General features: G+C 60.2%; 1 protein-coding gene across 11 annotated transcripts in view; it reads left to right on the forward strand.

Moving 5' to 3' along the window:
• The window catches only part of TPCN2 (two pore segment channel 2), a 39,231-nt gene that overhangs the window by 512 nt on the left and 19,050 nt on the right, over positions 1-19,669 (forward strand). For 2 of the 11 annotated variants that reach the window (XR_010129147.1, XM_055354695.2), the window contains exons 2-8: positions 4,649-4,713; positions 5,335-5,411; positions 5,789-5,966; positions 8,107-8,223; positions 13,414-13,520; positions 14,329-14,506; positions 17,975-18,077. Coding sequence is in view for 10 of the 11 variants with exons in the window: in XM_055354695.2 (XP_055210670.1) it covers positions 4,649-4,713; positions 5,335-5,411; positions 5,789-5,966; positions 8,107-8,223; positions 13,414-13,520; positions 14,329-14,506; positions 17,975-18,077 (825 nt within the window). In the remaining variant the exon portion in view is untranslated. Of the gene's footprint in view, positions 1-156; positions 200-655; positions 4,404-4,648; positions 4,714-5,334; positions 5,412-5,788; positions 5,967-8,106; positions 8,224-13,413; positions 13,521-14,328; positions 14,507-17,974; positions 18,078-19,669 lie in introns of those variants that run through there. The other 9 variants (XM_031016229.3, XM_031016234.3, XM_055354697.2 and 6 more) reach the window with 8 other exon arrangements.

Consider the following 19,669-nt stretch of genomic DNA (forward strand, 5'->3'; position numbering starts at 1 on the left):
CAGCCCCGAGGGAACCGGCCCCCTGCGGCAGGCACCTTCCGTGTGCCCGGGCGGGCGCAGACCCCATACTTCCCGACTGTCGCCGTAATGAGGGTCGCCTAATTGACTCAGAGAAGGCAGCACTTTGATTTTTCCCGTTTCTTCTGGAAAAAGCAGAGGCTCACAGAGAGGCGTTACCCTACCCGAGGTCACACAGCCAGTAAGTGGCCGAGGTGGGATTCGAACCAGTTGGGAGCTAGGAGTCCTTTCTTTGTAGGGTGCCTTTCCCCGTCCCACTATCCGTGGGGCTGGGGCGGGCTCCCTAGACGGGGGCGGCTTCCTCTCCTTGCCCTCTGCTAGCCCAGAGTCCCCTCTGCACTCCCTCCTGCCCTTCCTGTTTTTTGTCCTGGTCTGAAGATTGCTGAATCCGCCCCCCGAGGGTGGGGTGCGTCCGCCCGTCGCTGACACCAGGGGAATGAGATTCTGGATTAAGAGGTGGAAGGACCTTAGCTTCACTTCACAGATGAGGAAACTGAGGCCCAGAGAGGCCCTGAGACCTGCCCAAGGTCACAGCCCTCTGTTCTGGTGCGGCTGCTGCTCGAACCACTCTGAGAATTCACACCTGGCTCCTTCCCTCTCTGGCCTCTCTTTCCTTCTTTCCCCTCTGTCTGGAAGGAACTAGGTTGGAATCCTGGTGCCCACCCGCTGGTCTGTGGCATGTGCCCATCCATGAAGTAATGAGGGGCCAAGGAGGGGACCCTGACGAGAGATGAAAAACCAGAGGCCAAGGTGGCCACCCTGTCTGCTCACCTCAGAAGCTGCCTCCAGGAAGTTCTTCAGGTGCTTCCTGGGACCAGTCAGGAACCAGATCTGCAGGGAGCAGCTCTGGCAGGCCCCTTGATGAGACGCCCAGCATATGGCACCGTTCAGGGAACACAGACTTTGTGTCTAGGGGTCTGGGTGCCTTTCTGGGGCTGCCCTGGCTGTGTGACCTTGGCAGGTTGCTTAACCTTTCTGTTTCTTTTTTGAGATGGAGTATCACTCTGTCACCCAGGCTGGAGTGCAGTGGCGTTGATCTCGGCTCACTGCAACCTCTACCTGCTGGGTTGAAGCGATTCTCCCGCCTCAGCCTCCCGAGTAGCTGGGACTGCAGGCGCCCACCACCACACTTGGCTAATTTTTGTATTTTTAGTAGAGATGGGGTTTCACCGTGTTGGCCAGGGTGGTCTCAAACTCCTGACCTCAGGTGATCTGCCTGCCTCGGCCTCCCAAAGTGGTGGGATTACAGGCGTGAGCCACTGTGCCTGGCCATGCTTCACCTTTCCGAATCTCAGTAAAAGGGAGATAATACTAAGGACTGCCTGGCGGGCATTGTGAGGATTCAGAGAGAATCCAGAGTTTGTCCTCAGCACAGGGCCCGGTGGGCTGGTGTGGGGGCCAGTGGCTGTCCTGGGTAAGCTCTGTGATCATTGCAGGTCCTCCCTGGCAGGTGAGACCCACTCTGCTGGTCAGTGTGGCTGACAAGAGGAGGCTCTCGGGGAGCGCTCTTTGTCCCTTTGCTGTGGCCTCAGCCAGGGCTTCTGAGAACGTGGACAGGACGCTCTGTGTTCCGAATCCCCTTGGCCAGGGTCCCCGACAAGGACTGGCAGACTGTGGAGCCGTGGAGACTCCGAAAGGCTCGTTCAGTCTCTGTGCTGAGGCCTGTGCCAGGCTTTGAAATGAAGGCCCTGTGCTCTGGTTTGCAAGTCCTGTGGTTGGTCTCTTGCCAACGGGTTGTGGGGGGGGGGGCTGCTGCTCTGGGTGCCCCAAGGACCCCAGTGGACCCTGCTGTCGGGTCGTTTTGACTTGGCCCCACCTGATGGGGCTGGGGTCAAAGGTTGAGAACAGTTGCTTTCTCTTGTTTCTGAGTCAGAAAATCACACTTTTACTGGTTATCAAACAAGTCAGAGGACAAGGGATTGCGATGCTGTAGAGGCTTTCAGAGTAACTGAATGCTTATGAAGGGCTCACTTAGCAAAGTACTCTGGCTATAGTAAGTCATTCAGTCTGTACTTAGCTCCTATTGGGTGGGGGTCCATGAGGACCTGGAGCACCGAGAGGTTAAGGGACTTGCCCAGGGTCACACAGGATGATGGTCAGGACCCTACACAGGTTGTGCAGCCTGGAGCCTGGAGCAATAGGGGAGCGGGAGCTCAGACCTGGATGTTGCGGGGCAGAGGCTTGGATTAGGAAGCCGTGTCGAGGCCTGGTGTGCCGGATGCAGCATCTCAGCCCCTGCTGTCCTCTGTGCCCTGCAGAACCCTTCAGCCCCAGTGGGTGATGGTGTGTGGACAGGTGATTGTCCCCCAGGGTGATGAGCTCAGGGCGGGGCGAGCTGCCCCAGGGGAGTCCCTGGACCCACAAATTGGGGGATGGTGCTCCTGGCAGAAACAGCAGCCTGAGTAAAGGGTTGGAGGCTTTGGAGAGCATGGCCTTGGCAGAGCCCAGTTCGGAATGAGTGGCACCGAGGGTTGAAAGGCAGGAGAGAGGCGGGCCGGCAAATGTGGGAACCTGCAGTGCCAGACCAGGGTGGAGTGTGGGCCTGGAATAGTGGGGGCCCAGGGGAAGCTGTGATGTGCTTCTGAGTTTTTGGAACAAGATCCTTGGGCTGTTGCAGGGTGAAACAGAGGATGGCCAGACCCAGAATTTTCCAAACCAGCAACCAAAAAGCCAGGTGAAAGGGAACCACGAGTGCTGGATGGTTCCAGGGGTGCCCACCACTGTTGGCCCGGGATGGCTGGCCTGGGTGGATGTGAGTACTTTCCTTGGTCCTGGGGCTGGAGTGAGGCCCGGAACTTGGCCGCTTGTCTCTTGTCTAAGAAGCTTGTATCACTAGATCTCTCCCGGTAGAGATTCTGTCTTCTTCCAGGGAATCTGGTAAGGTGGGGCCTCTCAGATCACCGGCCCCCCAGGCTCCCCTCAGGGCTGTTCATTTATTCATGGGATAAATCAGCTTTGAGTCCTGTGTGCTTGAGTTCTGGGCTCTGCAGATACAGCAGGGAACAAAACAGTGTGGCTTCTGTTCATAGCGATCCCAGGATGTGCTCAGGGGACATAAACAGTAGCCACTTTCAGAGCTTCCCTGGGGAGACATTCGGGTGTCCTCAGGGTGGGTCTCGTGGCTGTGCATGTGGGCACCAAAGCCACAGGGAGGGAAGGCTCTTGCTCCCGGCAGTGCAGCAGGGCCGGGCAGAGCGAGGGTGGGGTCCGGTCTCCTGCCTCTGTCTGGGGCCCCTCACACCTCTAATCCGTCCAGGGCCCAGCTGCCTCTACCTCATGCCCCCAAGTAGGAGCCCCGAGGACAGGGGCAGCTGCCTCCCTAAGGATGGCCAGTGGCATGGGTGGGTCATGGCCTGGAGCTCTGCCTGGGGACCAGCACCTCCCGAGGCCTCTGCTGCTGCCTCCCATGTCACCACATTGTCTTGGTGCAGCTGTGGGCTCCAAGGGGCCAGGTGTGAAAGCCGAGTCTCAACTGAAAAAGCAGCTGCTTCACCCTCTCCCCGTGCTGGGAAGTGTCAGCCTCTCCGGGCTCCTCAGTTGCTTCGGGTTGAGTTTTCCTTCCCTGTTGGCCTGCTGGGGAGCAGCTCTGCAGCGAGGCCACAGAGGTGGCCTGTGCCTACGATGCGGGTGGGTGGCCCAGGCTCCCCGCAGTGGCTCAGTGGCTGACCAGGTGCGCCCGCTGGCTGCTCTCTGGCAGGCGAGGGGCTTGTGAGCAGGCCGGGGTGCTGGGTCCTGGCCTCTGTGCCGCCTGACTTTTCCTGAAGGCCCCTCCTAGTCAGGAGCCACTGCTGCTTTTGCCCAGGCCTGCCGGGAGGCTCCACCCTGCTTGTGCTGTTGGTAAAGGCGGGCGGCCACCCTTCACCACAGAAGGCACTGGCAGAGGCTGGGGGACTCAGGCGTTCCTGCAGCTCTGACCCTGGGAGTGATTTGGGTGGGCTTGCCTGGGCCCATGGACCGGGACAGTGAGGGAATGGGACCTTGGTAGCACTCATGAAGCCTCACGGCGGTGCCTTTGGGTTCTAGATGCCAGTTCTCCCTGTCACTGTTGAATCCGAGGTCTGGTTTGATGGGGGTGGGTGGGACACTGGGTGCAGTGTCCTGGCTCATGAAGGCTGTGCAGGAGCCAGGTAGGGCCGAGCAGAAGAGGGGTGACAGCAGCCCCGTGTACCGAGCATGCTTGGGGAGCGTGGCAGGGGGCTCTTGTGCTCCTGTGTTGCACCTCACAGTACCCTCTGGGGAGCCGATTGGGTGGCTGTAAATAGCCCCACTTGACAGAGGAGGAGCCAGCCACAGCCTTCCTGCCAGCACGTGGAGGAGCCGGGCTCTGAACCCCGACGCTGGTGCCAGGGCCCTGCAGGACGTGCCGCTTCCCACGGGCTTGCTAGGTGTGTGCACTGCATGCGGAGGTGCCGTGCCCTGGGCCTGGCCTGTGCATGTGATGCCGAGGCACTTACCTGGTTTGGTCCCTGCCCCAGGCAGGTACGTGCAGCCCCACTGCCGGGTGGAATCATCTCTTTACAAACGGCCTTGGGAAGAACCACGGCCGGCATCTTTCCTTGATCATGGGTATCCTGGAGGGTGAGGCCATGTCATCCTGCTCGGTCACCTGATGTGTCCCCTCTGCCTGCAGGTGCCGCGGCCAGGTGGGACCTCTGCATTGATCAGGCTGTGGTCTTCATCGAAGATGCTATTCAGGTCGGTGGCACCTGCTCCCTGTGGCCGGGCCTGGGGGGTGGCCGCCCTCCGATTGGCTCGCCCGTCCAGGGGCGACTGACTGGGTCTAAGGCCTCCATTGCTGGACTGTAGGTTAAGGGAACTGAGGGTGGAGCCTCTGGGCATGGCTCTTCGTCAGTCCCCGGAGGACTTGTCTTCTGCACCCTGGACGCATTTGCTGCTTTGATGCACCGTGTTCTGAGGCCTGTTGTGGACCACCCCATTCTAGGTCCTGGGTGGGTGGGGGCATCCTGGAGGATGACACGGCTGCACGGGGCGTGGGAGGGTCAGCCTTGCACAGAGAAGAGAGAGCCTCGCAGGCAGACACGGGCACAGCTGTGCTCTCAGCAAGTGTTACCTGAGTGTTTGCTCACGTACCCACCCACCCCGGGTGTGTGGCCTGTGAGGTCTTGTGTGTTGGGCAAACCTTGAGGTTTGTGATGGTGTGGGCCTGATGGGTCAGGGCTGGCCATGTCCACACGCTGAAGCGTCCCCTGCGATCCACAGCCTGAGACTTGGGCCTGTCTTGTGTGTGGTGTGGGGCTCGGGTCACGGCCCACACTGCATGCACCCGTCATGCCTCATGTGACTTTTCGCTTCTAGTACCGCTCCATCAACCACCGGGTGGATGCCAGCTCGATGTGGCTTTACCGACGGTATTACTCGAACGTATGCCAACGGTGAGAACGCACCCATGTGGAACTCAGGGTTCCTGCCGGCTTGCGTGGCGGGGGAGGCTGGCCCCCACCTGGGGATCACCTGGTCTCAGGGTCCAGGCAGGCTCCCCACTACATAGATAGGGCGGTTACCATCATCCTCTCTGGAAAGGAGATGGCCTGTGATGGCAGGCTCCTTCTACAACAAGGGTTCCTTTCTGGAATGCTGTGGTCAGCCCTCGGCAATGGAGCTTTGAGCAGATTCGTGATCTCCCCAGTCACGAGTGTCCACGCTCAGGCAGCGCCAACCCCCGTGCTTCGGACTGGGGAAGCTCCTGACCAGCCTCTGGGCCCTGAGGGCTGCTGGCTCCTGTGTTTTCATGTTTCTGTCCCCTTTCCAGGACTTTGAGCTTCACCATCTTCTTGATCCTGTTTTTGGCTTTTATCGAGACCCCATCCTCACTCACCAGCACGGCGGACGTGCGCTACCGCGCTGCCCCCTGGGAGCCGCCCTGCGGCCTGACCGAGAGTGTGGAGGTGCTCTGCCTGCTGGTCTTTGCGGCCGACCTCTCTGTGAAGGTGAGACGGGTGCCAGGCCCTCTATGTGCTGCCCCGGCGTCCCAGCGCCTGGCCGCTGCTCTCCTGGTTTATTGCTGATTCTCTGGAGTGAGCTGCCTTTTCCCCAGACTTTGTACTTTGACCCGGTGAGCAAGGCACGCTTTCTTGGACAAGCAAGTGCCTGAGGCAGAGGCTATGTCAGCTCTCCTCCCTCTCCACCATGCAAACTGAGCCCAGTGTGCCGTCAGCTCTCCTCCCTCTCCACCATGCAGACTGAGCCCAGTGTGCCGTCAGCTCTCCTCCCTCTCCACCATGCAGACTGAGCCCAGTGTGCCGTCAGGGGTTGCGCAGGCTGGCAGGGCCTCTGGGAACAGTCCAGTGTCTGCAGTGCTGCTGTGAGGAGAGGTCCCAAGTGAATAAGTGAGGCCCAGGTGGTCCCTCCTCAAGGCTCACCCTACCACCCCAAAGAGAAGAGGAGAGGAGGTGGGCGTGGGGCAGAAAGGGGTTTCTTATGCACACAGCAGCTGCTGCATGTTTGACTCTGGGTTCTGCCTGTGACGCACGTCCTCCCAGAAGCTGGAGGTGGGCCTTTGGTGCTCACCTAAGCTTCTGAGCCTTGTCAGAGCCTTAGTGCCTTTCCAGGGAGGTGCAGGCTACGTTTTCTATTTTTGTCAAACAGTGATTCCAGTGCTGCGGTCTCAGGGGCCCCCACATCCATGCCCATGGTGTTAGATCGGGCCCTGGCTGCAGCCATCCTCAGCGCCAGCCCTGCTGCTCCTTGGCTGGGCCTTGGGCTCACGTGGCTTCCTGGTCGCGTGGGGCCTCTGCCCGGCACTGCCCTGTAGTCGCTTGTGGGCAGGGCGGGCTGTGTGCTGACCGAGGGTTGTGGCTGGTTGCTGGTGTGTGTGATTGCAGGCCCCGGGCAGTTTCTCATTTCTTCCTTTGTAGCTTATCATGTGGTTAGCAGGTCTGGGGGTTTTTCAACTGGAACTGAAACTGGCAAGAGGTTGTCATTAGCGTTTTTTGAATGGTTGGTGTGTTTGAGAAGTGTCAAAAGGTGAGAGAGGGTATATCAGCAAGCCGTGACCTCTGGGGGCTGTCTTTTATTTTATTTTATTTTATTTATTTATTTTGAGACACAGTCTCGCTCTGTTGCCCAGGCTGGAGTGCAGTGGCGCAGTCTTGGCTCACTGCAACCTCCGCCTCCTGGGTTTAGGCGATTCTCCTGCCTCAGCCTCCCCAGCAGCTGGGAATACAGGCGCGTGCCACCATGCCTGGCTAATTTTTTGTATTTTTAATAGAGACGGGTTTCACCGTGTTAGCCAGTATGGTCTCGATCTCCTGACCTCGTGATCCGCCCGCCTCGGCCTCCCAAAGTGCTGGGGTTACAAGTGTGAGCTACTGTGCCCGGCCGTCTTTTATTTATTTATTTATTTTTGAGACAGAGTCTAGCTCTGTCGCCCAGGCTAGGGTGCTGTGGCATGATCTCAGCTCACTGCAACCTTCGCCTCCTGGGTTCAAGTGATTCTCCTGCCTCAGCCTCCCAAGTAGCTGGGATTACAGGTGCCTGCCACCATGCCTGGCTAATTTTTCTATTTTTGGTGGAGACAGCGTTTCACCATGTTGGCCAGGCTGGTCTCAAACTCCTGACCTTGAGTGATCCGCCCACCTCGGCCTCCCAAAGTGCTGGGATTACAGGCGTGAGCCACTGCCCTCTGGGGACTTTCTTGATGGTGGGAAATGGCAGTTAGGTAAGGGAAGAACAGACCAGACCTCACTTCCCAAACTGCCTTGCTGTGGCGGCGGAGACCTGCCCACTGAGCCGGTACTCTTCTAGCCTTTTCCAGAGTGCATTCCATGTCTTCTCAGCCTGCACAAGGTGGTTGGTTAGATAGGCAGAACAGGCAGGAGCCTCCCATTACTGATGAGGACCCCAGGCCAGAGAGCTTTGGTGCTGCCTGAGACTGCACAGCGAGTCCCTAGCAGGCTTGGGCGGGAGCTCGGGCCTCCTGACTGCTGCTCTGCGTCCCGTGGGGACCACACTGTTGTGGAGGCGCACCCTGCTCTGGTCGCCTGGTCCCTGCCCTGCGCACCGTCATTCTCTGGCTGCAGGGTCAGCGTGTGGGGCTACTTGCTGCTCACCCGCCCGTCTCTCTTGCAGGGTTACCTGTTTGGGTGGGCCCATTTCCAGAAAAACCTTTGGCTGCTGGGCTACCTCGTGGTGCTGGTGGTGTCTCTGGTGGACTGGACCGTGTCCCTGAGTCTCGTGTGTCATGAGGTAGGTGGTGAGGCAGCCCTGAGACAGATGGAGAGATCTGGGGGTGGTGTGGGTGCAAGGCCCACGGGGGTGCTGGGATGGAGCCCTGAGCCTGCTAGCCATCCTGCCCACCCACCCAGCACTGCCCACCTCCCATGGCACTTCCTTCACTTGTTGGCTGGGGATCCTTGTTCCTGTCTTGCAGATGAAGACACGGAGGCCTGGACGGGCACAGGGTTCCTCCTGGCTCGCCCTGTTTTTGAGGGCGGACCTGGGAGTGAGCTCCAAGACTTCTGCCTCCCGGCTCTCTGCTCTCTAGCTGAAGGCCTTGGCCGTCCAGCCCCGGATGAGAGCGCCACACCAGGGCCTCACCATGCCCCGTAGTCACAAGCCCCAAGCTCTGTGAGGCCTGACAGTGAGAAAGCCCCCTCACCTGGCCACACTCAGCCCTTTCCACCGCAGTTCCTTGGTTTCCCCTCAGAGCACCCAGAAGCACCCCCTGGGCTTTGGGAGAATAGAGCTGGGAGAGGTGGGTGCGGAGTCAGCAGAATCCACTGGGGTCTGTCGGGGAGCAGAGCCCCACAGGGGCCTTGTGGAGAGAATGAACAGAGGGCCTTAAACAGGCTCCGAAAGACCAACAGTGAAAGGAGCCCAGTGGAACCCAGAACCACCGGGAGCAGTCCCACCCCTGGGCAGGGGACGGGGGAGAGATGGGGGTTGTTAGCACCTGGAGGCCCAGGGGAGGGGCCCATAGAGCTGGGACCTTGCCTTCGGTCCTCTGGGAGGGGGTGCTGTCTGGTGGGTGCTGGTGCCTCCCAGAAGCTCAATGAGGTTGGTCCCAGCAGTGCTGATGGGGGAGCTGGAAGCTCCAGGTGCAGCTGATAGGAACAGCCTAGTGAGTGCATCTCCTGTCCCCGCCTGCCCCAGGGCCCTGCTGCAGGACCTGGTGGGGAGTAGCTGCTGAGGAGAGCTGGAACGGGCAGCATCGCAGCCCACAGCACGGCAGAGCGGAAGGGTGCCTGGAGGGCAGCCCCGCTGTGCTGCTGCGGGGCCTCCGTGGCCACCTCCTTCCTGTCTCCCTGACTCGGCAGCTTCCCGCAGCCTCCTCCCTGCAAAGGGAGAGCCTCTCGCGTGACTGCCCCAGCAAAGGGAGCGAGGATGGCCCTCCCACTGCCATTTCTGAGTTACGGTTGTGGCAGCTGTATCATGTTCTGTAACTTACAGGCTAAATTGTAAGCCACACCAAGAATCCTTATATGAAATTAGGATGGGGAAGGAGACAGGAAAAAGAGACACAGGTCTATGTTACAAGCAAGGAAGAAAACGAATAAAGGCCTGGTTTTATACCTGGCCGTGGGCCCTGCCTGGATCTCTTCTGCCACCCGCTCCGCGCTCCCTTCGCCTCCGCCAGCTCCCCAGCTGGCCTGAGTTTTTCACCTGGCACAGGGACTAGACCTTCCTCCCTGAGGGGCCCAAGTCCTTGGTGGTCCTGTCTTTGGAAGGCTGGAGTTTTCTGCTAACTTTTCCTATGGGACATAGGAGTAAGAGGTGGCCCAGAGGACCCCCACCCAGCCCTCCCTGCTGTTCTCAGTGGCAGCAGCCAGCCTGCCCGCTCACCCCGCTGGCGCAGCAGCCCTCTTTCCATGAACAGGCTATGGTCCAGCATGTGTCCCGGTGGAAGCATCCCCACCTTGGGAGTGGATATTTCCACAGCGGGGACCCAGAATGGGGGAGGTGGGAAGTGGAAAGCTGGCCATCCACCTGTGCCTCTTCACCATGTTCACTCCCATTGCCCTTGCCTGGGTCCCAGTGGGTCCTGGCTGGGGGAGAGACAGCCCCGCCAAGTGGCCTCTGGTTCAGAGCCTGTGCTGTGCCCTGTGACCCTAAGCTGACAGCGTTGCTGAGTCTTCCTAAGGCTCTGGGACCCTTCCCACAGCCAGCTACTGTGGGGCCGCGCCGGGGATGCCCCAGCTCTTTCACCTGAAGCAGCATTTGCGGGGCTGTGAGTGGGACACAGTGCCCCACAGTTCATTCCCCAGGTCCTGGGATGGTGCTGGGAGAGGCATTGGGGGCAGGGCAGGCAAATTCATAACCTGCATGCCTGTCTGTCCAGGGAGGACAGATGAGCGACGGTTATGGGCAAGGGCCCCTCTGTTGTCAGGGGGCTGTCTCGGGCTGGTGCCTGGCCCTTCCTCTGGCTGAGTGGTTGTGCTATTGGCACCAGGCATAGCCTCCGTGTCTGTCGTGGTGGTTGCTTTGTGTGTGGTGGAGGGAGTTAGGAGCAGGGTGGCTGAAGGAAGAGGCCTAGCTGCATCCACAGGACGCCTGGTCCTGGCCAGAGAGCCTCCTCTCCGCAATGCCCATGGTGGGCGTTCACGTGGGGCACCAGCTCCTTAGGCCACGTGCCCTGCAGAACAGTTCGTTCAGAGCAGCTGGTCCACATACTTCCTCCCAGACCTCGTCCCCAGTCTTCCACCCTTCTCTCTCCACGCCCCTGTCCTCCACCTGGGAATGTCCCCTTTCTCAGTCCACACAGGGGACCGCCCAAACCCTGCCCACTGCAGAGCTTTCCCTTCCGCAGCGTCCGTGCGGCGCTTTCTTGATGGAGGCTGAAATGTGCGTGTGTGTGTTTCCGGCTGGGCCGGCTATCACTCAGCACATCTGCAAACCAGGCCTGAGGTTTTCCTCTGTGGCCAGCTGTCCAGTCATAAAGAACTCCCACAGGCATGGGGTGGCTTGCAGGGAGGACTGGGTGCCCTCCAGCCTTGTGGCCGAGTGGGTTGGATAATATGGAGGCTGCCGGTCACTGTTGGGTTTTGCTTGTTCACTCTTGTCTTTGCCAGGGCTGTTTGGACGTGGTTTTTCCTCAAGGCCTTGGGTCTGAGGGTCCCAGGGGCTTGACTGGCATTGTGGTTGGTTGTCCTTGGAGGCTGGTCACCTGGATGTACCTTCCCATCCTCATAGAGGCCTCATGGCCCCAGCTGTCAAGGGAAGGCCCTCAGGTTGGGCTCTTGTGTCTGGGGAAGCTGTGCTGTGGTCTGTGTCTGACTACAGGTGAGGGTGCAAGTTCCTGGGCAGGGGAGGGGACCCAGCAGCACCTTCAGTGCCTCCTTGGCCTGTAGAGGGGCTGAAAGAAGCCTTTGTTATCAGGCCCTAAGACCAGAGTTTCCAACCAGTGGGCAATGAATGGGTTCCGGGTGAGCTGGGCGCACAGGGCAGGGGCCAGAGCCCTGAGCAGTTCTCTGTTCACCGCTGTTCTCTTGGCCTTCTCAGTCCTGCGCCAGGCCCTGGGGTCCCTTTTGAGAATGGTGATTCACTTGGAGTGAGCGCTGGGGATCAGTCACTTGCAGATGTTCTGGAGGGCCTGCCGTGCTGCTGCTGGCTGGACCTTGGTGAACAGAATAGGCAGGTCTCTTGTCCTCTGAGACTCCCTTCTGGAGTGAGAGAGAGACTGCCAGCGCACAAAGTGCCAGACATACAGTGTGATTCCCAAGTGTGGTGGTGGGTGCCATGCCGGAGAGGAGCCCGGCAGCCCTGGCAGAGGCGGCGTTCTGCAGGTTGCGGGGGCTGAGCCGGCCGGCTGGGCAGACACTGGCGGCTTGAGGGCCGTGGCCTGTGAGGTCTGGGAAGGGGCTGGACTGACTGGCCGGGCCTGTTCCGTGGACCCCGGAGGCCATGGGCAGAGCTGTGGGCAGCTGTCGGAGGGTTTTGGTTTTGTGCAAGGAGCTGACAGCTCTGCGTTTCTAAAACAAGATACTGATGAGGATGCGAGACTGCAGTGGAGAGCATGGATTTGAGATTGACAGGCGCCAAAGTGTAAACGAGATACTCAAGGGACTGAATCCAGGTGTGAGGCAGAGAGAGGAGGTGGAGGCAGGGTGCCCAGCACAGGCGGATCGGGCAGTGCGGGGACCCACAGGGCAGCCGGGAGCGCCAAGGTAGCTGTGTCTGGTGCTGAGGATGCCAGGCAGGATGGGAAGGTGCTCATGGGGACCCCCAGGTGGGTCCCAGTGGCCAGGAGGGGAGGATGGGCTGGGATAGGAGCAGGGGAGTGAATGGAGGGGAGGGCAGGGAAACATGGCATGATGGAAGCTGTGAGAACACTGGTGTGTGATGGTTGGGGCAGAAGGTGGTGATTGAGCCAATCCTGAGAGGGCTGGGGTGGGTTGACAGGACTGTGGGTGGTGGCCGTGGGTGGGCCCTTCTGTCCTCACAGAAGGAAGGCAGGGAAGATGGGGATACCTGTGAGAGTGTGTGTGTGTGAGTGTGAGTGTGTGTGTGAGTCTGTTTTGCGTGTCCATAAAGCAAGACCTGAGGCTGGGTATTAATAGAGAAGGGGTTTATTTGGCTCATGGCTCTGTAGGCTGCATGGAAAGCATGGTGCTGGCGTCTGCTTCTGATGAGGCCTCAGGAAGCATCCACTCATGGCAGAAGGAGACGGGGAGCAGGTGTGTCACATGGCGAGAGAGGCCCCCAGACTCCTTTTAACAACCAGATCTCTCGTGAACCCCTCACCTGAAGTCATTGCTGCAGGGAGGGTACCAGGCTGTTCATGAGGGATCCACCCCACGACCCAAACCCCTCCTGCTAGATCCCGCTTCCAACACGGGGAGTCAGATTCAACGTGAGATTTGGAGGGGATGCACATTCACACCGTGTGAGTGTTGAGTGTGGGAGCAGTGAGGCTGGAGGGCGCTGTGTGAGTGTGGGGGTGTGGAGGTGGGGCTTCTGGAGGCAGGGTCTGTGTCTGGGAGGGGAAGGCTTGGAGATGGGGACACGAGGGGAGGCGGGTTGAGGGGTGAGGAGGCGGGGATGGTACCCTGAGAAGCCAGGTGTGCTGGGCAAGGCAGGAGGGTACCAAGGGAGGCATGGGGCCACCACCCTTCCAGCTGTGTCCTGGGTGGACAGAGGGGAGGATGGCCTTGGACAGGGACAGGGACAGGTGTTAGGATTGGGGAACCTGTGTGTGCAGCGCCCAGGAGTTGGGAGATGGGTAGTGGGGAGGCCTGTGACAGGGAAGGACTGCAGAGCATGTGGCCTGGAACAGGTCTCAAGGCCAGCTCTGGAGCCAGGCCCTCCACTTTGAGTTCAGTGACCCTGGAGTGGCCCCCAGGGCACCGGGGTCTCTGAACCATATGCCCATCTGGGATGGTCGGTGAGGGGTAGAACTAAGTACTTGACGTGGTCCTCAGTTTCCTGGGTCTCTTCCAGCCCCTGCGGATCCGCCGGCTTCTCCGTCCTTTCTTCCTGCTGCAGAACTCCTCTATGATGAAGAAGACCTTGAAATGCATCCGCTGGTCGCTGCCGGAAATGGCCAGGTGGGCTCTTGGTGCTCTGGGCTCGCAGGGTTGGGAAGGGGCTCTCCCTGCCCTGGGCCATGTGGTTGCGGGTGGGGCCCACCGGAGTCTCATCTTGGACTGCGTGCTCCACATCCCTGGCTGGCTGGTGACGGTGTGGGGAGGCTGCTGGGGGGCTTTTGGGGTCTCCGTGGTTCCAGCAGTTCCCCAGAAGCCTCCCAGCAGCCTTCGAGCTAGGGCCAGGGCTGCAAACACCGCGGCCCCAGCTCAAAGGCTGCTGAGTCCCATGGGCACTCTCTCCGATGGGTCTCTTCTTGTCCCCTCTGTCCGCGCTGTGGCTGTGCCCTGCCTCTCCCCTCTGCCGTCCCCTCCCACTCATGGTGTCGGCATGCTGCCAGCCTAGACTTCATAAAGCTGAGCTGGTCCTGACGGCACCCCTGCTTGGAAGCCCTCGTGGTTCTTGTTGCCACTAGAAGCGTGGGGCTCTCTTCCTGCGCCCCAGGCCCAGCCTCCATCCAGCCTCGGCTCACCCCTGGTCCCGATCCCCTGCCGCCCTCCGCTCTTGCCAGTGGCAGCGTTGCCCGAGTCCCCAGTGGCTCACGTGCTGACCCCTCACCATCCAGCTCAGGTGGATGGAAGTGGCCTCCCCTCTGAGAGCCCTGGGTCCTTGGATGCTGTCTCAGCTGGGCCCCCAGGGTTTCATTTGTCACTGTCAAAGAAAGGACCCTGCCAGGGCAGGACCAGGCCTTTCCTCTGGGCACCATGAGCTGAGCATGAGGCAAGGCCCTCGGGGAGAGGGGGACCCAGCTGCTGCCTGGATCCACCCCAGCTGCTGCAGACTCCTGGGCGCTCCTGTCACCGAGCCCTGCAGGCAGGTCAGGTGTCCCTGCCTGCCCGTCGCCTGGCCCAGGCTGAGTGCCGTGCTCTCCCCCAGCGTCGGGCTGCTGCTGGCCATCCACCTGTGCCTCTTCACCATGTTCGGAATGCTGCTGTTCGCCGGTGGGAAGGTAGGGCGCCCATGGTCAGGGTCTGGGAATGGGGCTGCCCTGTGCTGTGACTGACAGAGGGGGCTGGGCTGGTGTCTGCTGCCCTGGCCTAACCCATGTGCAGACTCTGTCCCGTAATAGCAGTGGCCCATCTGGGGTCCAGGAGTCTGCCTTTGGGTGGCCACAGTGCTCCACCACCCCACTGCCCAGACACCTGTCTGCCCTGGGGTCTCCTGGGCTCAGGGCCACTTGGCCTTTGTCCTGGCTGCCCACTCCCACCCTCCTCTGCTCCCTCCCATCCTGACTCAGTTCCTCTGTCCTCCTTCCCACTTCCCTCCCTCCCTCCCTATCCCCCGCCCTTCCCCGCCAGGCTGTTCACTGAGGTTGGGTCCTCTGGTTTCTCCTCCAGCCCCGTTCATCCTTCCTGACAACTAGGCTTGCCCTGCACCCTCTCTGACTGCAGCCCCCAAGGCTGCGCTGGCCTATTGGGAGGGCCCTCACCTCCCACGCCCTCTCCTGCCACTAGTCTCTCCCACCATATCCTCCTCTGCGGCTGCCCCGGGGCCCAGCAGCTCGTTGCTGTGTGGAGGCGTCTTCCTGTCCACCCACCCCGCTCCAGTGCTATGTGTTTGTCCTCCTGTCCTGGCCGAGGGCACCATCCTTCTTGGGGCTGGGGCCACGCTGCATCTCTGCTGCTTTGTCGTGGGAGTGGACAGTGCTCAGCCTGCGCTGCTGTTCCTGTTTGTGGCTGTGTTGGGGTTTGGTGTGTGTTGTCCTGAAGGGGAAGGCTGAAGCCCGCGTTCTCACCCAGGGCGGAAGCGGTCATTGAGCCCCTGTGTGGCTCTGCATGTGTGTGTGGAGTCTGCATGTCTGTGTGCATGTTTGTTTGTATGTGTAGGTGTATGGTGTTTATGTCTGTGTGCGTGTTTGTATGTGTGCATGTGTAGTGTCTGTGTGCGTGGTGTCTGTATGTCTGTGTGCGTGTGTGGTGTCTGTGTGCGTGGTGTCTGTATGTCTGTGTGTGCGTGTGGTGTCGTGTGTGTGGTGTGTCTGTGTGCATGCATGGTGTCTGTATGTCTCTGCGTGCGTGGTGTCTGTATGCCTGTGTGCGTGTGCATGTGTGTGCGTATGTCTGTGTGTATGTGTGTGTTTGTGTGCCTGTCTGTGGGTGGTGGGGGCAGCTGGGTTGTGGAGATGGAACCGGCTGACAGAATCTCGGGCCCTCCTCTGTGTGACCGTCCAGTGACCGCTGCGGTGGCGCTGTTTGCCAGAGCCTGTACCAGGTGGATGGCGTCAGTGTGGGTGCTGGAAGTGGCAACAGCCTCGGCCTTGAGGCCAGGGTGTGGTCCTCCGCCCCGGGAAAGCCGAGTGTCCCATCCTGAGGCACCTGGAAGTGTTGGCTCCTCCTCCAGGCGTGGGTTTCTGCCCCATGAAGGGGACCTAGGGGAGCAAGGTGTACCTTGTGTGAGGGGTGAGTGCTTGTCGTGGTCTTGGCAGGAGTCTGGATCCCTGTCCGAGGCAGGACTTGAGAGGAGCGTGGGATGGTGGCCGGCCCGTCCTGCCTTCCTTCCCTGGCCATCATGCCCTGCCAGCCTGGTCTGGGGCGGTAGCCAGGCTGTGCTTCTGGGTGCAGTGGCCGCCTTGCTTTAGCTACCTTTGTGAGTGCGGTCCAGAGCCAGCCTGCTTGTCCTCTGCTGGCTTTGCTCGTTGTGAAGCTCCAACCTGGATTGATTTCCAAGAACCAGGGTTGGTGTTGGGGTGTGTGGTCTCCCAGCAGCCGTGATGGTGCTGTCCCATTTTACAGAGGTTTCTCAGGTCAGGGCTGTGGGCTGGCTCGGGTCCATTGTCGCTGGTTGTGGCAGGTTGGGCAGGAGCCCAGGGCTCCTCTGTGTCCCTGCAGAGCTGTGGCTTGGGCTGGGCAGGAGGTATGGGAAGTCATGCCTAGGGTCTGGAGCTGAATTGTAGAGGGGGAGCGTGAGGCCTGCTGGGAGGTACACAGTGTCGGGTGGGAGATGGGCCGGGGCAGGGCCACCTGCCTTGGGGAGTTCTGTCGGCTCTATGGACCTCAGCGTCTGTTAGGTGGTGTGCCTCAGCTGGCTCGAAGCCTGGCCCTAAACCTTGCTCCGTGGGCACTCGGTGGGTTGCTTTACGTTTGGGAACGTGGTGGTTTGACTGGGTGAGGGTGGGACGGGGGAGGCCTGGGAGGCCTGGGCCCAGCGCTCTGGTCCTGCCGTCCCCGGTGACCGCTGGAGGCCAGCCTGCCCTCCAGGCCTCGGAAGGCCTCGCTCTCCTCCTCCACTCTGGCTTGGGCTGAGGCCCAGGAGGGGCCCGCCTAGCTCTCCCCAGCAGGGGAGCCTGTCCCTACCCGTGGCTCTGTGCCTGACAGCACTCCCTGCCTTCTAACTTCCTCTCAGTGGCCCCTGTGCCCCCTCCCCCAGCAGATTGTGGAGTCTTCACCAGTTAGCTCACGTGTCCTTGGGAGCCCCTGACTGGACAGACGAGGGGACAGTGCCATTTTATAGGTGAGGCCTTGGAGGCCTCAGTGCTATTGATGCGGCTCTGAGGCAGGAAGGGCGGCCTGTGCGACAGAGAGTGGCCATCACAGGTGCCTCCGTGCCAGGGCCTGCCTGCGGGGTTGCCCCTTGGCCAGCAGCTGGGATTGTGGCTTTGAAATGATCCCTAAGAGAGGAGGTTGCTTTGTGTGCCAAGTCCCACTGTGCCACCTGCCCCCACAGTTCATACAACCAGTCTGGTTTGCGGGAACCACCCATCTTCCAGCTGGGGGGTCTGGAGGCTTGGTAGGCAGAGGGTGCCCACGAGCCTGGCCCCAGTGAGAGCCCTGGGCCCGGAGTCTCAAGCGGAGTTGCTTTCCGAGCAGAAACACTGCACGTGCCAGCTGTGTTTTGTGGCTGGGACCCCTCTCAGGAGGGAGAGAGGATAGGGACTCCGGTGTGGATGCCCCCTTGCCAATGGCTGTGATTTGCCACAGCCACAAGCACAGTGCCACTGAGTCCCGTGGGTGGCTGTGGGCGGCTTTGGGCCCTGACACACAGCCTCTAGAGCAGGCTTCACGAAGGGTCCAACCTATCTCACCCTGGCAGCCTGGGCCCCTCTGCTCCTCCTGCCCCTCCTGTCTCTGCCCCGTAGCCTCACTGCTTGCACAGTGCATGGCAGAGTTGGTTGCGAGCAGGCGAGGTGGCCTGAGGGAGGTCACTAGGCTGGCTGAGGGCTTTTTGCTGTGGTTCTGAGCCGGCCTGCTTCCAGGCACCGTGTCCATGCAGGTGAGCGGTCTCCCTGGGTGCCCACTCTTGCGCCCGGAGATCCTGAGTTCGGTCGTGTCTGGCCATGAGCTCAGCCTGCTGGGAGGCCACAGGGAGATGCAGGCTGGGCGGCGGGTGGATGGTTCCAGCCGGTTGGGTCCGGGGCCTGGAGCTCAGCCTGTGGGGTGGGGACCCAGTGGTGCCCTGGAGCTGCTGCTTCTGCTCTCAGCAGGATGATGGGCAGGACAGGGAGAGGCTGACCTACTTCCAGAACCTGCCTGAGTCTCTGACTTCCCTCCTGGTGCTGCTGACCACGGCCAACAACCCCGATGGTGCGTGCAGGGCCAGGGAGGGACCCTGGGGGTCGGTGAGCCCAGCACTGGGGGGCCGGTTTGGGCTGCTGAGCCTTAGAACCCAGTGGGAGTGTCTGAGGCCTTTTTATCGATAAGTGGAGAAGAAAGGGTGACATTTTCCTTCCTCCCCTTCTTTTCCTATCTCTTCTTTTTTTGTCTTGGTTTTCTTCTTCCTCTCTCTTGTCCCTTCTCTTTCCTTCTTTCCTTTTCTGTCTCATGCCTTTGCTTTCTCACTCCCTCCTCCCTTTTTCTTTTCATCTCCTCTTCCTCGTCTTCTCACTCCTCTGAGAAGCTGAAAGTGGCTGGTGTTCTTCATAGGGCGATGATGGCAGTGGTCAGAGGGGTCTCCTGGTGCCGTCCTGCTGGAGCTCCACACACCCACGCTCCTGTTGCTGCCGAGGTTCAGCTGTGGGAGCCACTGGGCAGCAGCACATGAGGGCCAAGGGTCTTACTGGCCACGATGCTCACCCTGTGTGATGCTCATGGGGCCTCCACTGCTCAGGTGCAGGTGTGGCCAGGATGGAGGCCATGGTCCTGGGCTTGGCTGTGGCCCAGCCACCCTGGCTGGTGCCTTTCATCTTGCGGACCCTGAGTGCTGTCTCTTGTGTCCTCTGAGTCCTAGCAAGTGACCGCAGTGGGAGCAAGACTGTCTGAGTCCTAGCAAGTGACCGCACTGGGAGCAGGACTGTCTGAGTCCCAGGAAGTGACCACAGTGGGAGCAGGACTGTCTGAGTCCTAGGAAGTGACCGCAGTGCGAGCAGGACTGTCTGAGTCCTAGGAAGTGACTGCAGTGGGAACAGGATGTCTGAGTCCTAGGAAGTGAGCGCAGTGCGAGCAGGACTGTCTGAGTCCTAGGAAGTGACCACAGTGGGAGCAGGACTGTCTGAGTCCTAGGAAGTGACTGCAGTGGGAGCAGGACTGTCTGAGTCCTAGCAAGTGACCGCACTGGGAGCAGGACTGTCTGAGTCCTAGGAAGTGACCGCAGTGGGAGCAGGACTGTCTGAGTCCTAGGAAGTGACCGCAGTGGGAGCAGGACTGTCTGAGTCCTAGCAAGTGACCGCAGTGGGAGCAGGACTGTCTGAGTCCTAGCAAGTGACCGCAGGGGGAGCAGGACTGTCTGAGTCCTAGCAAGTGACTGCACGGGGAGCAGGACTGTCTGAGTCCTAGGAAGTGACCGCAGGGGGAGCAGGACTGTCTGAGTCCTAGCAAGTGACCGCAGTGGGAGCAGGACTGTCTGAGTCCTAGGAAGTGACCGCACTGGGAGCAGGACTGTCTGAGTCCTAGGAAGTGACCGCAGTGGGAGCAGGACTGTCTGAGTCCTACGAAGTGACCGCAGGGGGAGCAGGACTGACTGTGGGGAGGGCTGCAGGGAGGTTTTCAGCTCTGTGCGCAGATGGACATCCTTGATAGGTAGGGAGTTCCCCGTCCTGGAGGGTGTGCGAGCAGAGGCAGGAGATCGAATTTGGACAGGAAGGCCTCTCAGCCCTCCCAGGAGACCTCCTTTCTTTTTTTTCCTTTTCTTTCTTTCTTTCTTTCTCTTTTCTTTTCTTTTCTTTCTCTTTGTTTGAGAT

Source organism: Gorilla gorilla, chromosome 9 (assembly GCF_029281585.2).
Source record: "Gorilla gorilla gorilla isolate KB3781 chromosome 9, NHGRI_mGorGor1-v2.1_pri, whole genome shotgun sequence".
Lineage (NCBI taxonomy): Eukaryota > Metazoa > Chordata > Mammalia > Primates > Hominidae > Gorilla > Gorilla gorilla.